The sequence below is a fragment of the Cuculus canorus genome, chromosome 10 (genome assembly GCF_017976375.1).
Source record: "Cuculus canorus isolate bCucCan1 chromosome 10, bCucCan1.pri, whole genome shotgun sequence".
NCBI classification, from domain to species: Eukaryota; Metazoa; Chordata; class Aves; order Cuculiformes; family Cuculidae; genus Cuculus; species Cuculus canorus.
Window position 1 is genome coordinate 6,603,102 of NC_071410.1, and position 14,883 is coordinate 6,617,984.

At 44.6% G+C, this 14,883-nt stretch overlaps 1 protein-coding gene across 7 annotated transcripts in view; it reads left to right on the plus strand.

Annotated features, from left to right (window-relative positions):
* The window catches only part of ATP11C (ATPase phospholipid transporting 11C), a 57,887-nt gene that overhangs the window by 25,032 nt on the left and 17,972 nt on the right, over window positions 1-14,883 (plus strand). For all 7 annotated transcript variants that reach the window (XM_009560941.2, XM_054075306.1, XM_054075303.1 and 4 more), the window contains 16 exons: window positions 395-502; window positions 1,093-1,221; window positions 3,639-3,742; window positions 4,454-4,504; window positions 5,331-5,395; window positions 6,075-6,156; window positions 6,501-6,651; window positions 7,447-7,644; window positions 9,055-9,213; window positions 9,408-9,565; window positions 10,477-10,548; window positions 11,402-11,475; window positions 12,148-12,251; window positions 12,858-13,039; window positions 13,598-13,861; window positions 14,211-14,385. In XM_009560941.2, coding sequence (XP_009559236.1) covers window positions 395-502; window positions 1,093-1,221; window positions 3,639-3,742; window positions 4,454-4,504; window positions 5,331-5,395; window positions 6,075-6,156; window positions 6,501-6,651; window positions 7,447-7,644; window positions 9,055-9,213; window positions 9,408-9,565; window positions 10,477-10,548; window positions 11,402-11,475; window positions 12,148-12,251; window positions 12,858-13,039; window positions 13,598-13,861; window positions 14,211-14,385 — 2,076 coding nt within the window. The remainder of the gene's footprint in view (window positions 1-394; window positions 503-1,092; window positions 1,222-3,638; window positions 3,743-4,453; window positions 4,505-5,330; window positions 5,396-6,074; window positions 6,157-6,500; window positions 6,652-7,446; window positions 7,645-9,054; window positions 9,214-9,407; window positions 9,566-10,476; window positions 10,549-11,401; window positions 11,476-12,147; window positions 12,252-12,857; window positions 13,040-13,597; window positions 13,862-14,210; window positions 14,386-14,883) is intronic.

Here is a 14,883-nt window from a genome sequence, read left to right on the forward strand (position 1 = left end):
GAAGAGGAAGAGTCTTGTCCTGCGTTACCATAGGAAAGAGTTGCAGGGTGCTAAGTGTATTATTCATATTATCAGCCTGTTCTTGCCAACGCTGAGAATAATAGAAACATGTTACAGTAATTTAACTGCTCATTGCATGTGCTGCATATAGATTATTTTTGTGTGTTATTTTAATCTGTTCTGAATCTGTCAAATATGCATATGAAGTTTTTAAAATAAATTGATTCAGTCTGAGCTACTCTGGTTGATGTTTTGTCAGGCGTGAAGGAGGTCTGAGGACTGCTTAATTTATTCATTTTTTTAATCTCTCCTTCTCTCTCTGTCCCTACTCATCCTCTTTCATTAGTTTACTTGCTTCGTTACGAGTTCGTGTTGCCTGTATTTGTGTACCTAGGGATACGAGGACTGGCTGAGGCACAGAGCTGACAACGAAGTGAACAAAAGCAATGTCTTCATTGTCGAAAATGCAAAGCAAGTGCAGAAAGAGAGTGAAAAAATCAAGGTAACTGTTAACAGAGGACTCATCTGTAGCTATCCTTGAAGCTGATGGGAAGATGAGGGCAGAGGAGGAGGGATGTGCTGCTGTTAGATCTGCCCCGGTGTGCTCGCTTTCAGAGGAGATGCTCAGAGAGCCGTTCCCGGTTAAGGAGTGAAGCAGCCTTTGTTTGATTGCTTTTGAAAAGCTGTCTTGCAAAAGCTGTACCGGGGCTGACAAGTGACAGATCTGTCAGCGTTTTGCACTTCTCTGGGACATGCAGTCCTCTTCTATTTCCAACTCTCCCAAGGACACCAGGAAAGTACACTAGCTTTGACGTTAATTTATCACACCATACTTCAGACAAGTACAGAGTCTTTTGCTTTATCAAGATTTAGCAGCGAAATAAATACTGCGCCACGTGGGTGCTCTGAATTGGTGGTAGGTTGGATCGACCTGTTGGGCTGTGGAGTGATGCTCAGGGATCCAGGCATCTCTTGAACACTAATTTCCCTTATAGCCAAGGTGATTTCTCTTAGGCTTTGAGGGAAGCTAAATCCGTAACCACCTAATGAAAAACGAGTGGGCTTTTAATGCAAACATTTCCTTTCTTCCAGGTTGGAGACATAGTAGAAGTGAAAGCGGATGAGACCTTCCCCTGTGATTTGATATTTTTGGCCTCGAGCAGCAGTGATGGGACCTGTTATGTCACTACAGCGAGTCTCGATGGCGAGTCCAATTTCAAGGTGACGAGGATGGATTAGGCGGCATTTGGGAGCTGGTTCTCAGGGGTACTTAGGTGTCTGGAGCTGCCACTGAGGCAGGCACTTGTGCGGGAGGCATGTGCTTAGGTGGAGGAGCTGCTGCAGAGCCATCCCCATGGCCACATGGCTGTACTTAATGCTCTTTCCTCTGTTTACTTGATATCAACCCTGGAGTGCTCTGGGGATTGCTCGTTTTCCATTTTGTCTCTGAAAGCCATTTCTGGTGGCGCTGCCCCAAATTGAATCGATCTTTATCGATAACTGCTTCGCTGCCTTATAGCCCATCATGGGAAGCGTGTTAGTGCTTCCCTGCTCCAGCCGCACATCGTGAGGTCTGGTGCCTCAGTTGCTTCAGCTCCCTTTCCACACTGCTAATACCTCTGTTATTTAACCAAGCTTTCCCAGTGACTGGATCTGGGACTTTTTGAGGCAGTATTCCTGGATTCATTTGGAGAGTTTTTCACCAGCCTGAGAAAAACATCTATTCTAGGATATTTTTTCTCTCCCCTTCCCTTAATCAAGCAGTGAAATTCAGTATTAGTCTTGCTTAGCATGAATCTCCTCTTCAGTTTGTTTTCTTTTATTTATTCATGTCTCCCCTTCTAAAATAAGGGAAGAAGCAACAACTGCAAAAACTTACATACATCAGAAGACATGAAAATTTGGTTATGCTTGTGCTTGATAAATGTTTATACAGGTACTGGCAACTGCAGTAATAAGAGTGGAAGACTCTTGAAAATGACAGGATTCATTCTGGAGTCAGTGGGAGTACCATTGTGATTTGATATGTATTGTATGGGATCTGTGGCTTCTCTTTGTATGGGCAGCCGTAATTGGTGCTTGAAATCTTGTGTAGGAGCTGACTCAATGCTGTGCACCGTACTGGTTCCACTTGTGCAGAGGAGTAGAGCTTTGAAGTGGCTTGAGGCTAAAAATAGATAACCATGTTAAATAGGCAATTGCTTATTTGTGTGAGGTATATCATATGCATGAATTCACATTACTTTTGCAGAGTCTTGGCTCTTAGTAACATTTGAGTCTGCGAGTGTAATGCAGAACTGCTATATTGAGTGCTGTGGTAGGTTTTATTCTTGGTTTGTGGATTCCTTTTGGTGACTGGGAGATGTCTTCTCTTTCTTGATAAGATGAAGATGAGATCAAAGGGGAAGAAGGAATAGAAAAGCAGGTGTTGTTTGGGGAAATAGGTCTAACATTAGGAACCGGGGTTTGCTGCAAAAGGAGGATGAGGGAAGCACGCTCAGGTACTCACAAAACCTCATTGCACTGGTATCTGCTGCCTAGCTGGTGGGGATTTTTCTGGTATTTGGGGCATGTCAGGTCGAGGTATAGAAAAGATGCCTGGTAAGTGAAACTGGAGCAGAACTATAAAAAGGATTTTGTTAGGGCTCTGTCTTTGAAGTGTGAATTTTCAGTCATACATTATCTAAAAGAACATGTGTTTTCTAAATACGCTAAGAGACTGAGGATGTAAAGATCGTGGTATTGATTAGGAGGAGGCTTTGAAGTAATTGCACGGTGTCCATGGTGACAGGAGCAGTGGATGCAAAACGCCACACAAGGGTTGGTTTTGGTAGTGGGTGCTGCAAGAACGGTTCTGAGTTGTTTCCCAAAAGCTGTGATTTATACCAGAGATGCGTGTGTTTGTGCATCTGCTTTCAATACAAAAAGCCACGCAGGTTACCAAAACAACGTGAAGGTGGGTATTTATAATGTCGTGACTACAGCGTGTGTAACGTAACAGTTCCTCCCAGGATGCGTAAGGAGGGGGATGCAAACGTAAGGAGTGGAGGAAGCTCTTTAATGAATTTGTTTATGAAGATGGATTAAAGCAGCCTACCGTGACTTGGAGCTGAGTAGCTTCTATAAATAGGGCTTGGAAGGCAGCGAGCGAATCCTTCGTGGGCTTTCCAGTTAATTGTGAGAGATGAACCTTTGCAGCAGCAGCTGCTAAAAATAGCTTGGAGTCTGCTGGTGCTCTGCCTGATCCCTGGGTGCTGGAGCTGGCTTCTAATTACCTTCAGGAGTGGGCGGGCTGGTGGTCCCTGGGAGCCCCTTCACCCCAAGGGCACAAGCGGCCTCCTTCACCTCTGATAAGGCAGCGGCAAGTCCCTGAAGGGAACCAAAGATGCTCTGCTTTTGGTGCACACCTTACTGAAGCAGCAGCTCTTTCCCCCTGTGGTTTCTCTTAAGCTTATTGACTTCAGTCTTTTGCTGAGAGATGCTTCAGTTGCTTTGTGGGAGTGGGGTGAGGACTTGGTCGAGCTGCTGGTTCTGAAAAGCCTCTGCGTGGTGGTATTTTAAGTAATGGGGTATAAAATTTGGGGACAGGCAGCGTTGCTGGGGGCTTGTGGTGAAGATGCCTGTGCTTCTCTGCCCAGACTCACTACGCAGTGCGAGATACCACCGTGCTCTGTACAGATGAAGCTATTGATACCCTCACCGCCACAATCGAGTGTGAACAGCCGCAGCCTGACCTCTACAAGTGAGTGCTCCTCCCTGCCCATCCAGCTCCTCCTGCCCTGCATCTGGCCAGTGTCATCTCACTGCAGACATATGAGCACCATCTGAGGGGGATCTAATAAGTTACAGTTCAGCAAAGCGAAGGGCATTTTCTTTTCATCAGAGACCAAAAGGTTTCTCCAGGCAGTGATAAGCTGCTGTGCTTCTTGCATACGAGGATGGCAAAAAGCGACCCTGTGCTTCTTCAGGGCTCAGTTTCTTTATGGTAAAACCTCCCTGGTGCATCACTTGCCATGGTGTAATGAGCTACTTTTCATCAGCTCAGCTGTAGTAACGGTCCATGTGCCTGTTGTTAGGCTGCTCCCTCTCTCAAGTAAAATGCATCAGGCTGAATCACTTCCAGAAGTAAGCGGCCTTCGTGGTTACATCCCTCGAAGGAGGTTTGCTGGGGTGTGTTGCACTCCGTAATGGGGATGTGCTGGGGTGTGTAGGCATTCTCAGGTTCTGCTGCTCTGCTGATGGATGGCAGCTGAGGGAGCACCGCAGGCTCTGGAGGACGCATGGCATCCCCCTGTCCTGAGGGCAGCCACCCCTCTGAAGCGTTGAACTCTGAAATGCACTCATTTACGTGTTTGCTTCCATATTCTGTCAAGGACTTTATTTAATATGTCTGTAGCAGCTCCTTATATCATTAATGTATTTTTAATAAAAGTTTTTCATATTTTTATTGCAGATTTGTTGGAAGAATTATCATCTACAGAAGCAACCAAGAGCCTGTAGCCAGGTTGGTCTTGCAGTTGTCTTGCTGGCCCTCCAACGAGGTTGGGCATCCACATCAGATTTCAAGAATCTGAAATTGTGCTCGGGTCTTTAGGGAATGGTGTCTTTTCTTTAAACATTCCAAGTATTTCATTCTTAAAGGAGGTTTGTAGTTAACCTCTCCACCTATGCTTTTCTGCCAGCCTGTGTTTTGTTTGAGTCCCTCGTGGGGAAGCAGTGCAGGACCACCTGGTAGCATCCTTTCCTCCTGATGGGGAACTAAACCCAGGCAACTGCAAAATACTGTTTTTCAAGGGAAAGTGGGAACTTAAGCACCAATCAGAATTTTTTGGGAAAAAAAATAAGCAAATTACATTTATAAGTCATCAAAACCAAATGTTTGTAGTCAGAATAGTGCTGGCAGTGTTTTGTGATGTGGTGGGTATACCCAAGCTTTAAAAGCAACAAGCCAATGATGAGAGTTTCAAAGAGAAATAAAAACATGAATGGGAGAAGAATAAGCCGTTGACTTGGTCATTGATCAACTGTGCTGAAATAGACAGATTTTTCAATGCTTTTAAAATCATATTTTTGTGTAAGTCCTCAAACATATTAGATCTAAACATTTTGCACTTATTCCTCAAAAGCCTTACTGGTCATCCCCCATTACATTTGGAACTTTGAGCACCAAGAATTGTCTGTGTAAGGGGAAATGGAAGTAAGAGAAAAACAAACTCAAGCAATGCTCAATTCAACATACATATCAAGTAATTAGATCCTCTGTGTCTAAATTATAAAGCAGTTTGAACGTTCTTTAAGTGATATGATGTTATAACTTCTTTTGTGTTTAGGTCTTTGGGTCCTGAAAACCTGTTGCTGAAAGGTGCTACCCTCAAAAATACCAAGAAGATTTATGGTGAACAATTGTTATTATTGTAGTTCTTACCTTATTTATTTATTGATTGATGCTGAACAATTGTTATTATTATTGTAGTTCTCACCTTGTCTATCTATCTATCTATTTCTCTGAGTAGTTCTGATAAATAATGACAAGTGTACATGTTCATCACTAAATCTGGAGAGGCAAAATGCTTCTCTACAGCTTGTCTGCCTGGGCTTTGCAATTCCTTTTGTTGAGCAAGCTGATTGCAAAGCTAACATGGTGAAATTGGGAGATACTGGTTATATCTGCAGTGCAACCAAGCTGTGCAGGTTTTGTTAGTACACTCGAGCAAGCTTTGTTTTTTTGCCTGAGATATGAAGAGCAGGGAGTTGTTCCCAAATCCTCGGCTTCAAACGTGTGCTAGGCTCACAGTCCCAGCCACTAGTGATTGAAGGTGGTGGGTGTACGGAAGACTGATGTTCCTTCTGACTGTATGTGATCCATAGGCTCCTGCTCAGTGCTCTGGGATATGTGCAGTTGCATTGCTTAACAGCCTCAGAGGCTTCTGTAGTTGAACATTCCTTGGGTGATGCCTCTTTCATCGACTGGGATTCGAGTTTCATGTAAACACTGATGCTCCTTGTGGCTAAGTGCAAACTGGGTCCCTCCTGTGCTGCGAGTCCCTTATGAGCCTTGCTTTAATACCCTGTAGGAGTTGCAGTCTATACTGGAATGGAAACAAAAATGGCTTTGAACTACCAAGGGAAATCTCAGAAACGATCTGCTGTAGAAAAGTAAGTATTAGCGAGAAATCGGTAAAAGCTCTTGTGTTTGGTTTTTTTTTCCCTAGATGACTTGTACAAAAATTATCCCTTAATCTGGTGCCTTTTGTTTCAGATGCTCTCTCTTATTGCATAGAAAATCTGTGTATTTGATTAAGCGTATCTTTCAAGAAGTTTAGTAGCTTTTTTATTTAAAAAACAAAATTAAGAGATGTTAAAATACATGAACTGACCCTGAATATCAGCACTATGAAAAGCACTTGCTCTCCTTTCTCTTACGAAGTCTTGTTCCTTATTTGCATGATTTTCTGTATAAAAATAGCTGCAAGGATTTAAAAAAGAAAACTCTTTTTCAGATCTATCAACGCTTTCTTGATAGTGTATTTGTGCATCCTATTGAGCAAAGCTACTGTGTGCACGACTCTGAAATATGTCTGGCAGAGTAATCCTTTTAATGATGAGCCTTGGTACAATGAGAAGACTAAAAAAGAGAGGGAGACATTCAAGGTAAGTGGATTTGTGTTTCAGCACCTCCTCCAGCTTCGTTTATTCTGATGGTTTTATTTAATCTGATAGTGTGCTGCCAGCACTGTAGGTACTGTTTCCTCAATAAAAGTGCTGTCATTTCCTCCTGCTCCTGACATTTCTTTCCTACCTGTGTCGTGCTTGTGCACAGTGATGCTTGCATGGAGCTGGGCAAAGCATAAATAAATACATTACAGAAATGCAGCAGGCGATTTAACCTGGATCGTTGTCTGAATGCAAGGTATCTTTCAGCTTTGAGTAGGCAAACTTAAATTGAGGCCATGTTAAACGGCTTCCTAAACCTTCTGAGATGCAGGTAGTCACCCTGAAAGAGTGAGTGTAAGTGTGTAGTAATCGGTTACATGATGGATTATTGAGTAGAACCTGTTGGGGTGTCACTGCATCAGTTGTGCCCTTGTCATAGCTTGAGAGGTCTTGATGCACTTGCTTCTTTTTTCTGGTTACTTGAGATCAGAATGAGTCTGCAGCAGCGTGCTCTTTAGAGAAATACACTTGAAAAACACATTGTTTTGGTCACTGTGAAGGAGTGTGTTGTCTCATATTATACCTTTGTGGGTCTGCAGAAGATAATAAGATTGTCTGCATCAAAGGAAAATATAATTTGGCTGTGTATCTTAGCTGTATTCATTTTCAAGTTTTGTTTCTCTATTTAACCTTAGAAGAAAAGCTGTCTAAAACCCTAGAGGACTTGTGATAAGCTGCCCCTGAGCTATGTCTGATGGGCACAGACTGCATCATCTTCTCTTTCCATTGCAGGTCTTGCGGATGTTCACAGACTTCTTGTCATTTATGGTCCTCTTCAATTTTATTATCCCCGTTTCCATGTACGTTACAGTAGAGATGCAAAAGTTCTTGGGCTCTTTCTTCATCTCTTGGGACAAGGAGATGTACGATGAAGAAATAAAAGAGGGAGCATTGGTGAACACCTCGGACCTGAACGAAGAGCTCGGGCAGGTCTGAATGCGCTCTGTTTGTGTCTGCTTGGATGAAAATGTGGATGAAAATGTACTCCCTGATAGGAACCCTTGTTGTGGCAGTCCCCTGCGGTCCCCTCAGGGCAGAGGTTCAGCCGGTTTGGTGGCACTTTCCATTTAATGTGATTCTACTTGCTCTGCGAAACGGATAAGGTTATAAATAGTGCATGAAAGAGCAGGAATTGGGTCATGCCGATTGTTTCCATATTGGGGAATATCAGGCGCAGCACTCTGTGTGCCGGGGTGGTTTGCTTTCACTGCTTCAATTAAAAATTAAAAATCTTCTGTCTTTTCGAGGTTTGACAAAAATGTCTGCCCAGTTGTCTCTTGGGGCACGCAATGCACACGTAGCCACGCTGCTGCTGGCTTTGAGGCAATTAGAGACAGCTCAGCTTCCCTTTCTTATCTGTGCTGGAAGAGTCTGAGTGGAGCCTATGTGTAGGGCCTCCTGCTTTTTATTTTCCTTTTAAAAAAAAAGATTTATTTGGAGTAGTCATTGCCTAATCTAAATAGAGCACCAAGCTGAAATCCCCCAAAGAAGGCAGCAGACCTGCAGCAGTAGGTCTATAAGCACTAGGAGCTCTAGCAAGGGACCTAATAAAGAGGATGAGGGGAAAATTAAAAGAATCATAGTATCATTTGATTGAAAAGACGTTTGAAATGATCAAGTCTAACTGTACCTGTCCACTACTAAATCATATCCCTGAGCACCTCATCTTACCCATCCTTTAAATACCTCCAGGGATGGCGATTGAACCGCTTCCCTTGGCAGCCTGTTTGACTACCTGATAACCCTTTCAGTAAATAAATTTTTCTGATATCTAATTTGAACCTCCACTGGCACAACTTGAGGCTGTTTCCTCTTGTCCTATCGTTTGTTGCTTGGGAGAAGAGACCAACACCCACCTCACTACAACCTTTTTTTCAGGTAGTTGTAGACGGTGATAAGGTCTGCCTTCAATCTCCTTTTCTCTAGACTAAACAACCCCAGTTCCCTCAGCTGTTCCTCATAAGACTTGTTCACCAGCCCTTTCACCAGCTTTGTTGCCCTTCTTTGGACACACTTCAGTGCCTCAATGTCCTTCTTGTAGTTAGTGGCCCAAAAAGAAGTGTCTGGAAACAGATTTTTTCAGAAGCTGCTTCCTGCCACCTGTGTAATGGACTGATAAACAAGGAGCTGCTCCTAGAAGCAAAGTAGTGGCAACTACCCAGTGGTGTAAGCCCTGTGAGACACCTGTGTCTTTTTAGGGGGACAGGTTAGGATAGCAGCTACTCTCCAGTATTGGTACAGATGCACTAAAATGCTCCTGCGTCTTTGCTTTTTGGGAGGCTTCTTCCCCATCATATGGGGCTGAGGTTGCAGCGAGACAACTTGCCTACTTGGTTCTAGGTGGAGTACGTCTTCACAGACAAAACTGGGACCCTGACAGAGAACAGCATGGAGTTCATCGAGTGCTGCATAGATGGGCACAAGTACAAAGACTGCATTTCGGAGGTGGATGGCTTCACTCAGACTGATGGACCCCTAAAATACGGCAAAGCAGAAAAGGTAGAAATTCTGTGTGTTGGTGACTTGTTAGGGCTTTGTTTTCTGCTCCTGGGTGGGTAAATATAGCAGAAGCTGGGAGAGAGTGTTGGGTTTTTTGTTTTAAAATATGCATAGACAATTACAGTCAAGTGCTGCGACGTGGGCTCGATGCATAGTATTAAGTTGGTAACGAGTCCTCCCTCTCTCCTGCCTAGAGCCGTGAGGAGCTGTTCCTGCGAGCCCTCTGCCTGTGCCACACCGTTCAGATCAAGGAAGCAGACCAGGTGGATGGGCTGATAGGACATCCAGAACGCAAATACACCTATATCTCCTCTTCCCCAGATGAAATTGCTTTGGTGAAAGGCGCAGAAAAGTAAGACTATGAAGATGCTGTTTGATTCCCTCTCTGGTGGGAGGGAGGTGAGGGTTCTCTGAAGGTGATAGGCCCATTTTCGTGGTCAAGACTGCACCTCTCAGAGAAGCATGTTGTGATACCAGTGCTGGGCCTGATCTGCAGCCCTGTTTAGCCGTGCAAGCCTGTGGGTTTAAATGAGCTCTCTGTAAAAGGGATGCTCTGCAAAGAGTATTCCCTGAACAGCTTCTCAGCCGTAGTTTGTATTCACTGCTGAGAGCAGCCCCAAAGTGCGGTGGTGCCCGGTTGGGGCAGAGGCTGCTTTGCTGGAGCCCCCATAGCCATTTGTTTTAATCCTCGAGAAGTGGAGCCCTGTTACCTTGTGCATGTTGCAGCCAAATTGCTTCCTTTGCATGCAGTGGCAAAATAATAGGATGGGTTACTTTAATCAAACCCACAATTGAATCTTGCTGAAGATGCTCAAGGCCAGGTTGGATGGGGCTTTGAGCAACCTGGTCTATTGGAAGGTGTCCTACCCCATGGCAGGGATCTTGGGACTAGATGATCCTTAAGATCTCCGCCAACCCAAGCCATTCTATGATTCTGCTATTGCCAGCCCCTAGGTTGTAGGCAGAGCTGTATATACTTGCTCATGGCTTGTAAATCTGCCAGAGACCTAGGGAACTGCATCCAGAGTCTCTTGGCATCTGTGTGATGTGGCGCCCAGCTCTCCAGTTCATGGGAGCGGTGCCAGAACATCATAGCAGGCGCTGCATAGAGAAGCAAACGTCCAGTCAGGCTTTTTAGCTCAGGCTCGCTAACTTCTTTGCTCTTCTCTGCAGTACAGGAGGTGAAGCGAGAACGTTGTTAATTAATAATATATGTGCCAATGGGTGTTTTCAATGTTGTTCTGTCCTTTTGTTTATTGACAGGTATGGTTTCACTTTTCTAGGACTTGAAAATGATTTCATGAAAATACGAAACCAAAAGAATGAAACTGAAATGTAAGTGCTGCAGGGGCCACCACGGAGCAGGGATGCTAGTGTTGCACTGGCTCCCACTGGGCTTAATTGAGTTTCGTCAACGTGGCCAACGTGGCCAACCTGGCAAAGTCAAAGCAGTTCCACGAGGGCTCTCAAACCATGCTGACCTGCAAAAATCTCCTGTGTTTTTTACAAAGCACAGCACAGTAGGGTGCAGGCTGAAAGGCGTGTTTGCAAAAATCTGCTGGCGGTGTTAGTGGTGTCTAAATTCAGGTCCATTCAGTGCCCTGCAGTCCCATCCATGCCCAGCTGTGCAGATGGCTGCAGGCATTCAGGGGGTGGCTACTGATCTTACAGACTGGGCCTCGCAGTGGGATTCCGTAAGCGTAAACTGCGTGATATGGTTCCCTTCCCTGTAACCTTTTTCCCCCTTCCCAAGCTGAAAATAATTAGATTTCAGCGTGCGCTCACAGTTTGGAGGACATCTGAGAATCACTGACCTAATCCCAGTGCTCCGTGACAACTTGCCTTCACAAGCAAGCTTCACTTCTTACTCCTCTTATGGTGTTAGTTGTTAATTAAATGCCAGAGCTGATGTCGCTGCCTGCAGCATGTGGTGCCCTGCTGCGTGGTGCCCAGCCTCGGGGCTCGCTGTGCTGCAGGGTGCCCACACCCTCAGACCCACGTTCAGAGCACCACTGGAGTTTATTTTTTTTTAGTTCTTTTTCTTGTGCAGTAGCTGTAAAAAATTCATTGCCCAGTGGGTGCTGCCACTTGTAGAGTGTATTGATTTCTGCAGCTCGTCGTTAGTGATTTTCTGTCTTAAAGTTGTTTTTCTTTTACTGGGCCTAAGCTTAGTTTTTCTTTTTCTAAGGTACCAGCTTCTCCATGTGTTGAACTTTGATCCTGTCCGTCGCCGTATGAGTGTCATTGTGCGAACCACCACGGGTACAGTTAAAATGCATTTCTGGACTCCCATACATGTGTACAAATACAAAACATATCCTCTTTTTCCTGTAACCCAGAGAGGTTAAGCTATTAGGTTTTCTAAGCTGGTCTAATTAAATTCTGTACTGGATCTGGTTGGGATAGAGTTAACTTTCTCTGTAGCAGCTGTTGGGGACCAGCAGCAGGGATGGGGACAGTGACCCATGGAGAGCTCCCTGCTTGCCTTGTTCCAGTCTGGAGGTACAAGTACAGCAGAGGGAAGGTGTGAGACCGTTTGCTGAGCAGGATGGGTTTTCGATGGGGATAGCAGACGAATACTCGGAGGTCAACATCCTTCTCAAATGTTGGTCTTGTAAGGTATGAGATGCTGATTTTGCCTTCCCTGAAAAAGTTGCCAAAGCTTCCAAGTGAGGAAAAAATAAACTGCTTTGTCCAGCCTGTTGCAGAAAGCTTGCTCAGAGGCAGGAAGGGCCACCCAATGTCCCATCCTGAGGTCAAACAAGGTTTTGCACTGGTTAGCGTAAGGCCACTTTTAGTAGGCAGCTGGGCTTCTAGCTGTTCCTTCTTTAATCTTGCCAGATTCCCTCCCTCTGCATTATTTGCTCATTATTGAAGCTGTTAAATCTTTCTGCAGCTTGTGGATGCTATAAAGTACTTATAATTTGCTTTTAGGAAAGTTGCTTCTCTTCTGTAAAGGAGCAGACTCCTCTATTTTTCCGAGGGTGCAGCAAGAAGAAATCCAACAAACAAAAGTCCACGTGGACCGCAACGCTATGGTGAGCACGCGGGTGGAATTTGGCTGGCTCCTGAGGTCAGGAAAGCATTATTCCAAAAATAGGGATGTGACCTTCCTTTGGAGGGAAGTGTTGAAAATCTGAGTGTCACTTCACATTGTTTTGAAGTGAGGCTTCTTTCCTTTTCTGTTTCTTTGGCTTTCACCTTTATCTGATTTTTTTATATACTTATACGGTCTCCATCACAGTTGCGTCCAAGCATCTCTCAAGCGAGTTTAAAAATAGAAATAACAATAGCAGGCTGTTTTCTCTGATGGGAGAAGTGTTTGGTTGCAGTCATGGAGACACCTGGTCCCTGCTCTCCCTGCTGGATACACTCTCTCGGCTGTGGTCCTTCTCTGTTTCTCTCTGCCATGTAACACGCACATAATAGCATAACCACAGTTACTCTGATGGGAAGAAGTTACTGTATAAACACAGAGAAACTGATCTTTTGACTCAAGCCAACAGATTCTCATTGCTGTCGCAGTCAGTGCTGATGGGAAACACTGATGATGGAAAAAAAGCACTAAACCTAAAGTGAGGAGCTGAAGAAAATCTGGTTTTAGGCAACTTGTCCATTCTTTTTGCTTTCCCTCTTCCTGTCAGGACGGCTACCGAACACTCTGTGTGGCGTTCAAAGAACTAACTCAGAAGGAGTACGACAAAATTGACAGACAACTCAATGAAGCTAAGATGGCTCTGCAGGACAGGGAGGAAAAGATGGCAAAGGTTTTTGAAGACACAGAAGCAGACATGCATTTGATTGGGGCTACTGCTGTGGAAGACAGGTAAAGAGGTGACCCCCAACACCGGTACTGATTTCTCCTGCAGTTTCTCCCTGACATTGCATTGTGGCCCTGAGTTGCTGTTGTGGAACTGAGCAGCCAGGCAGATGCTGGAAGTGTCCAGGGCAATTAATTACTGTGACACAGCCCATTACACGGTGCCCTAGTTGCTAAAATTGGCCAGTGTAGTAGAAATTAGGATTTATTAATGAAACTACAGAAGTACTCACACTTCCAGAGAGTGAATTAAGCACACAGTGTTAATTTGCACATCAAAACAACTCATTTTCACATGCAATTATAGTAACCGCATGTGTAAATTAAGCCTTTACTCCTGACTCTTCGCTCTCACAGTATAAAGCAGTGATAGATTTTTTTTTTTGGCTGCATATAAAAATTTGAGATTACAGACTTCTAATCCCTATTCCTGAGCAGTGGTCTTTCCAGCAAGAGGAAAAATAATTGACTTCTCTTGAGCTGGTATTTCCTACCTACAAAATAAGGGCTAAATGGATTAAGTGTGGGCCAACCTGAGAAGAGATATTTTGCTTCTGCTTGCAGGCTGCAGGAGCAGTCAGCAGAGACAATCGAAGCTCTGCACACAGCTGGCATGAAAGTTTGGGTGCTGACAGGAGACAAGATGGAAACTGCCAAATCCACCTGCTACGCCTGCAGGCTCTTCCAGACCAGCACTGAGCTGTTGGAGCTGACGGTGAAAGTGGTTGGTGAGAATGAAAGAAAGGAAGATCGGCTCCATGAGCTGCTGATGGAATACCATAAAAAGCTGATTCAGGATGTTCCTAAAAACCGGGGAGGCCTGAAGAGGTAAGTGAGCAAGAGGACCCAGCCCATGAGTGTTTCAGATGCAGATCAAAGTTTATAGAGAAATAGAACGATGTTGTGGCCCGGGGCACTGGCAGCTTGCACCAACCGCAGCTGGCTCCTTCGCTTCGCTCATCATCTCTAGTATTGGCTGGTTTGTAACTTAATTACTCAGTTCTCTTAGTGAAGGGCGCACGTTGAATTTGAGCTTTTTAAAACGACCAAGCCCCCCAAAAAGGGATGTGAAGATTAATACAAAAGCAGTTTCTTTTCCACTAAGGTGATGCAAGCGGCTAGATTGACTCCTTAAAAATCAGATTTTATTTTCAACCTTTTCCTCATTGTGTTGCAGAAGCTGGACGTTGAGTCAAGAATACGGCCTAATTATAGACGGCTCGACACTGTCGCTGATACTCAACCCTTCTCAGGACTCCAGCTCTAGTAATTACAAAAACATATTTCTACAGATCTGCTTGAAATGTACTGCAGTCCTCTGTTGCCGGATGGCTCCTTTGCAGAAAGCCCAGGTATTTACTCTACTTTTAAGCATCTGAAGCACACCATTGGTGATGTCATGCACTTTGAATCCATCAGCTGAGACTTGACCTGGTAGTCTTAATCAGCTAGGACTTCTCCAGGCTACGTGTAAGCCTTGCCTGAGCTTCAGAGTGTGATGGAAACAAACTTGTCCTTCAAATCTGAATGTAGAACCATTGTTTAACACATTCTGAGGAAGCCACAAGTCCCAGGCAATTAGAAATAAACAGAAAAACCTTTGTTTGTTCTTTATTCCTTTCTAAACTTGTCAAGTGGAGTCCATGACTTCCTTATGCCGGCTGGTGGTATCCACGCCTGATAAGCAGTGTATTTCTGCACCTCTTTGGTGGGAAGGTTTCCTGTCTCCTGGAACGTCTGAGAGGCCTTGCCTTTGGGAGAATGGGTTCTGGCAGAAGAGGAGGACAGGGTGCTGCGGCCTGCCATTTGTTTTTAAATACTGTCTTTCAGCCCTGTGCAGCTAGATCTTG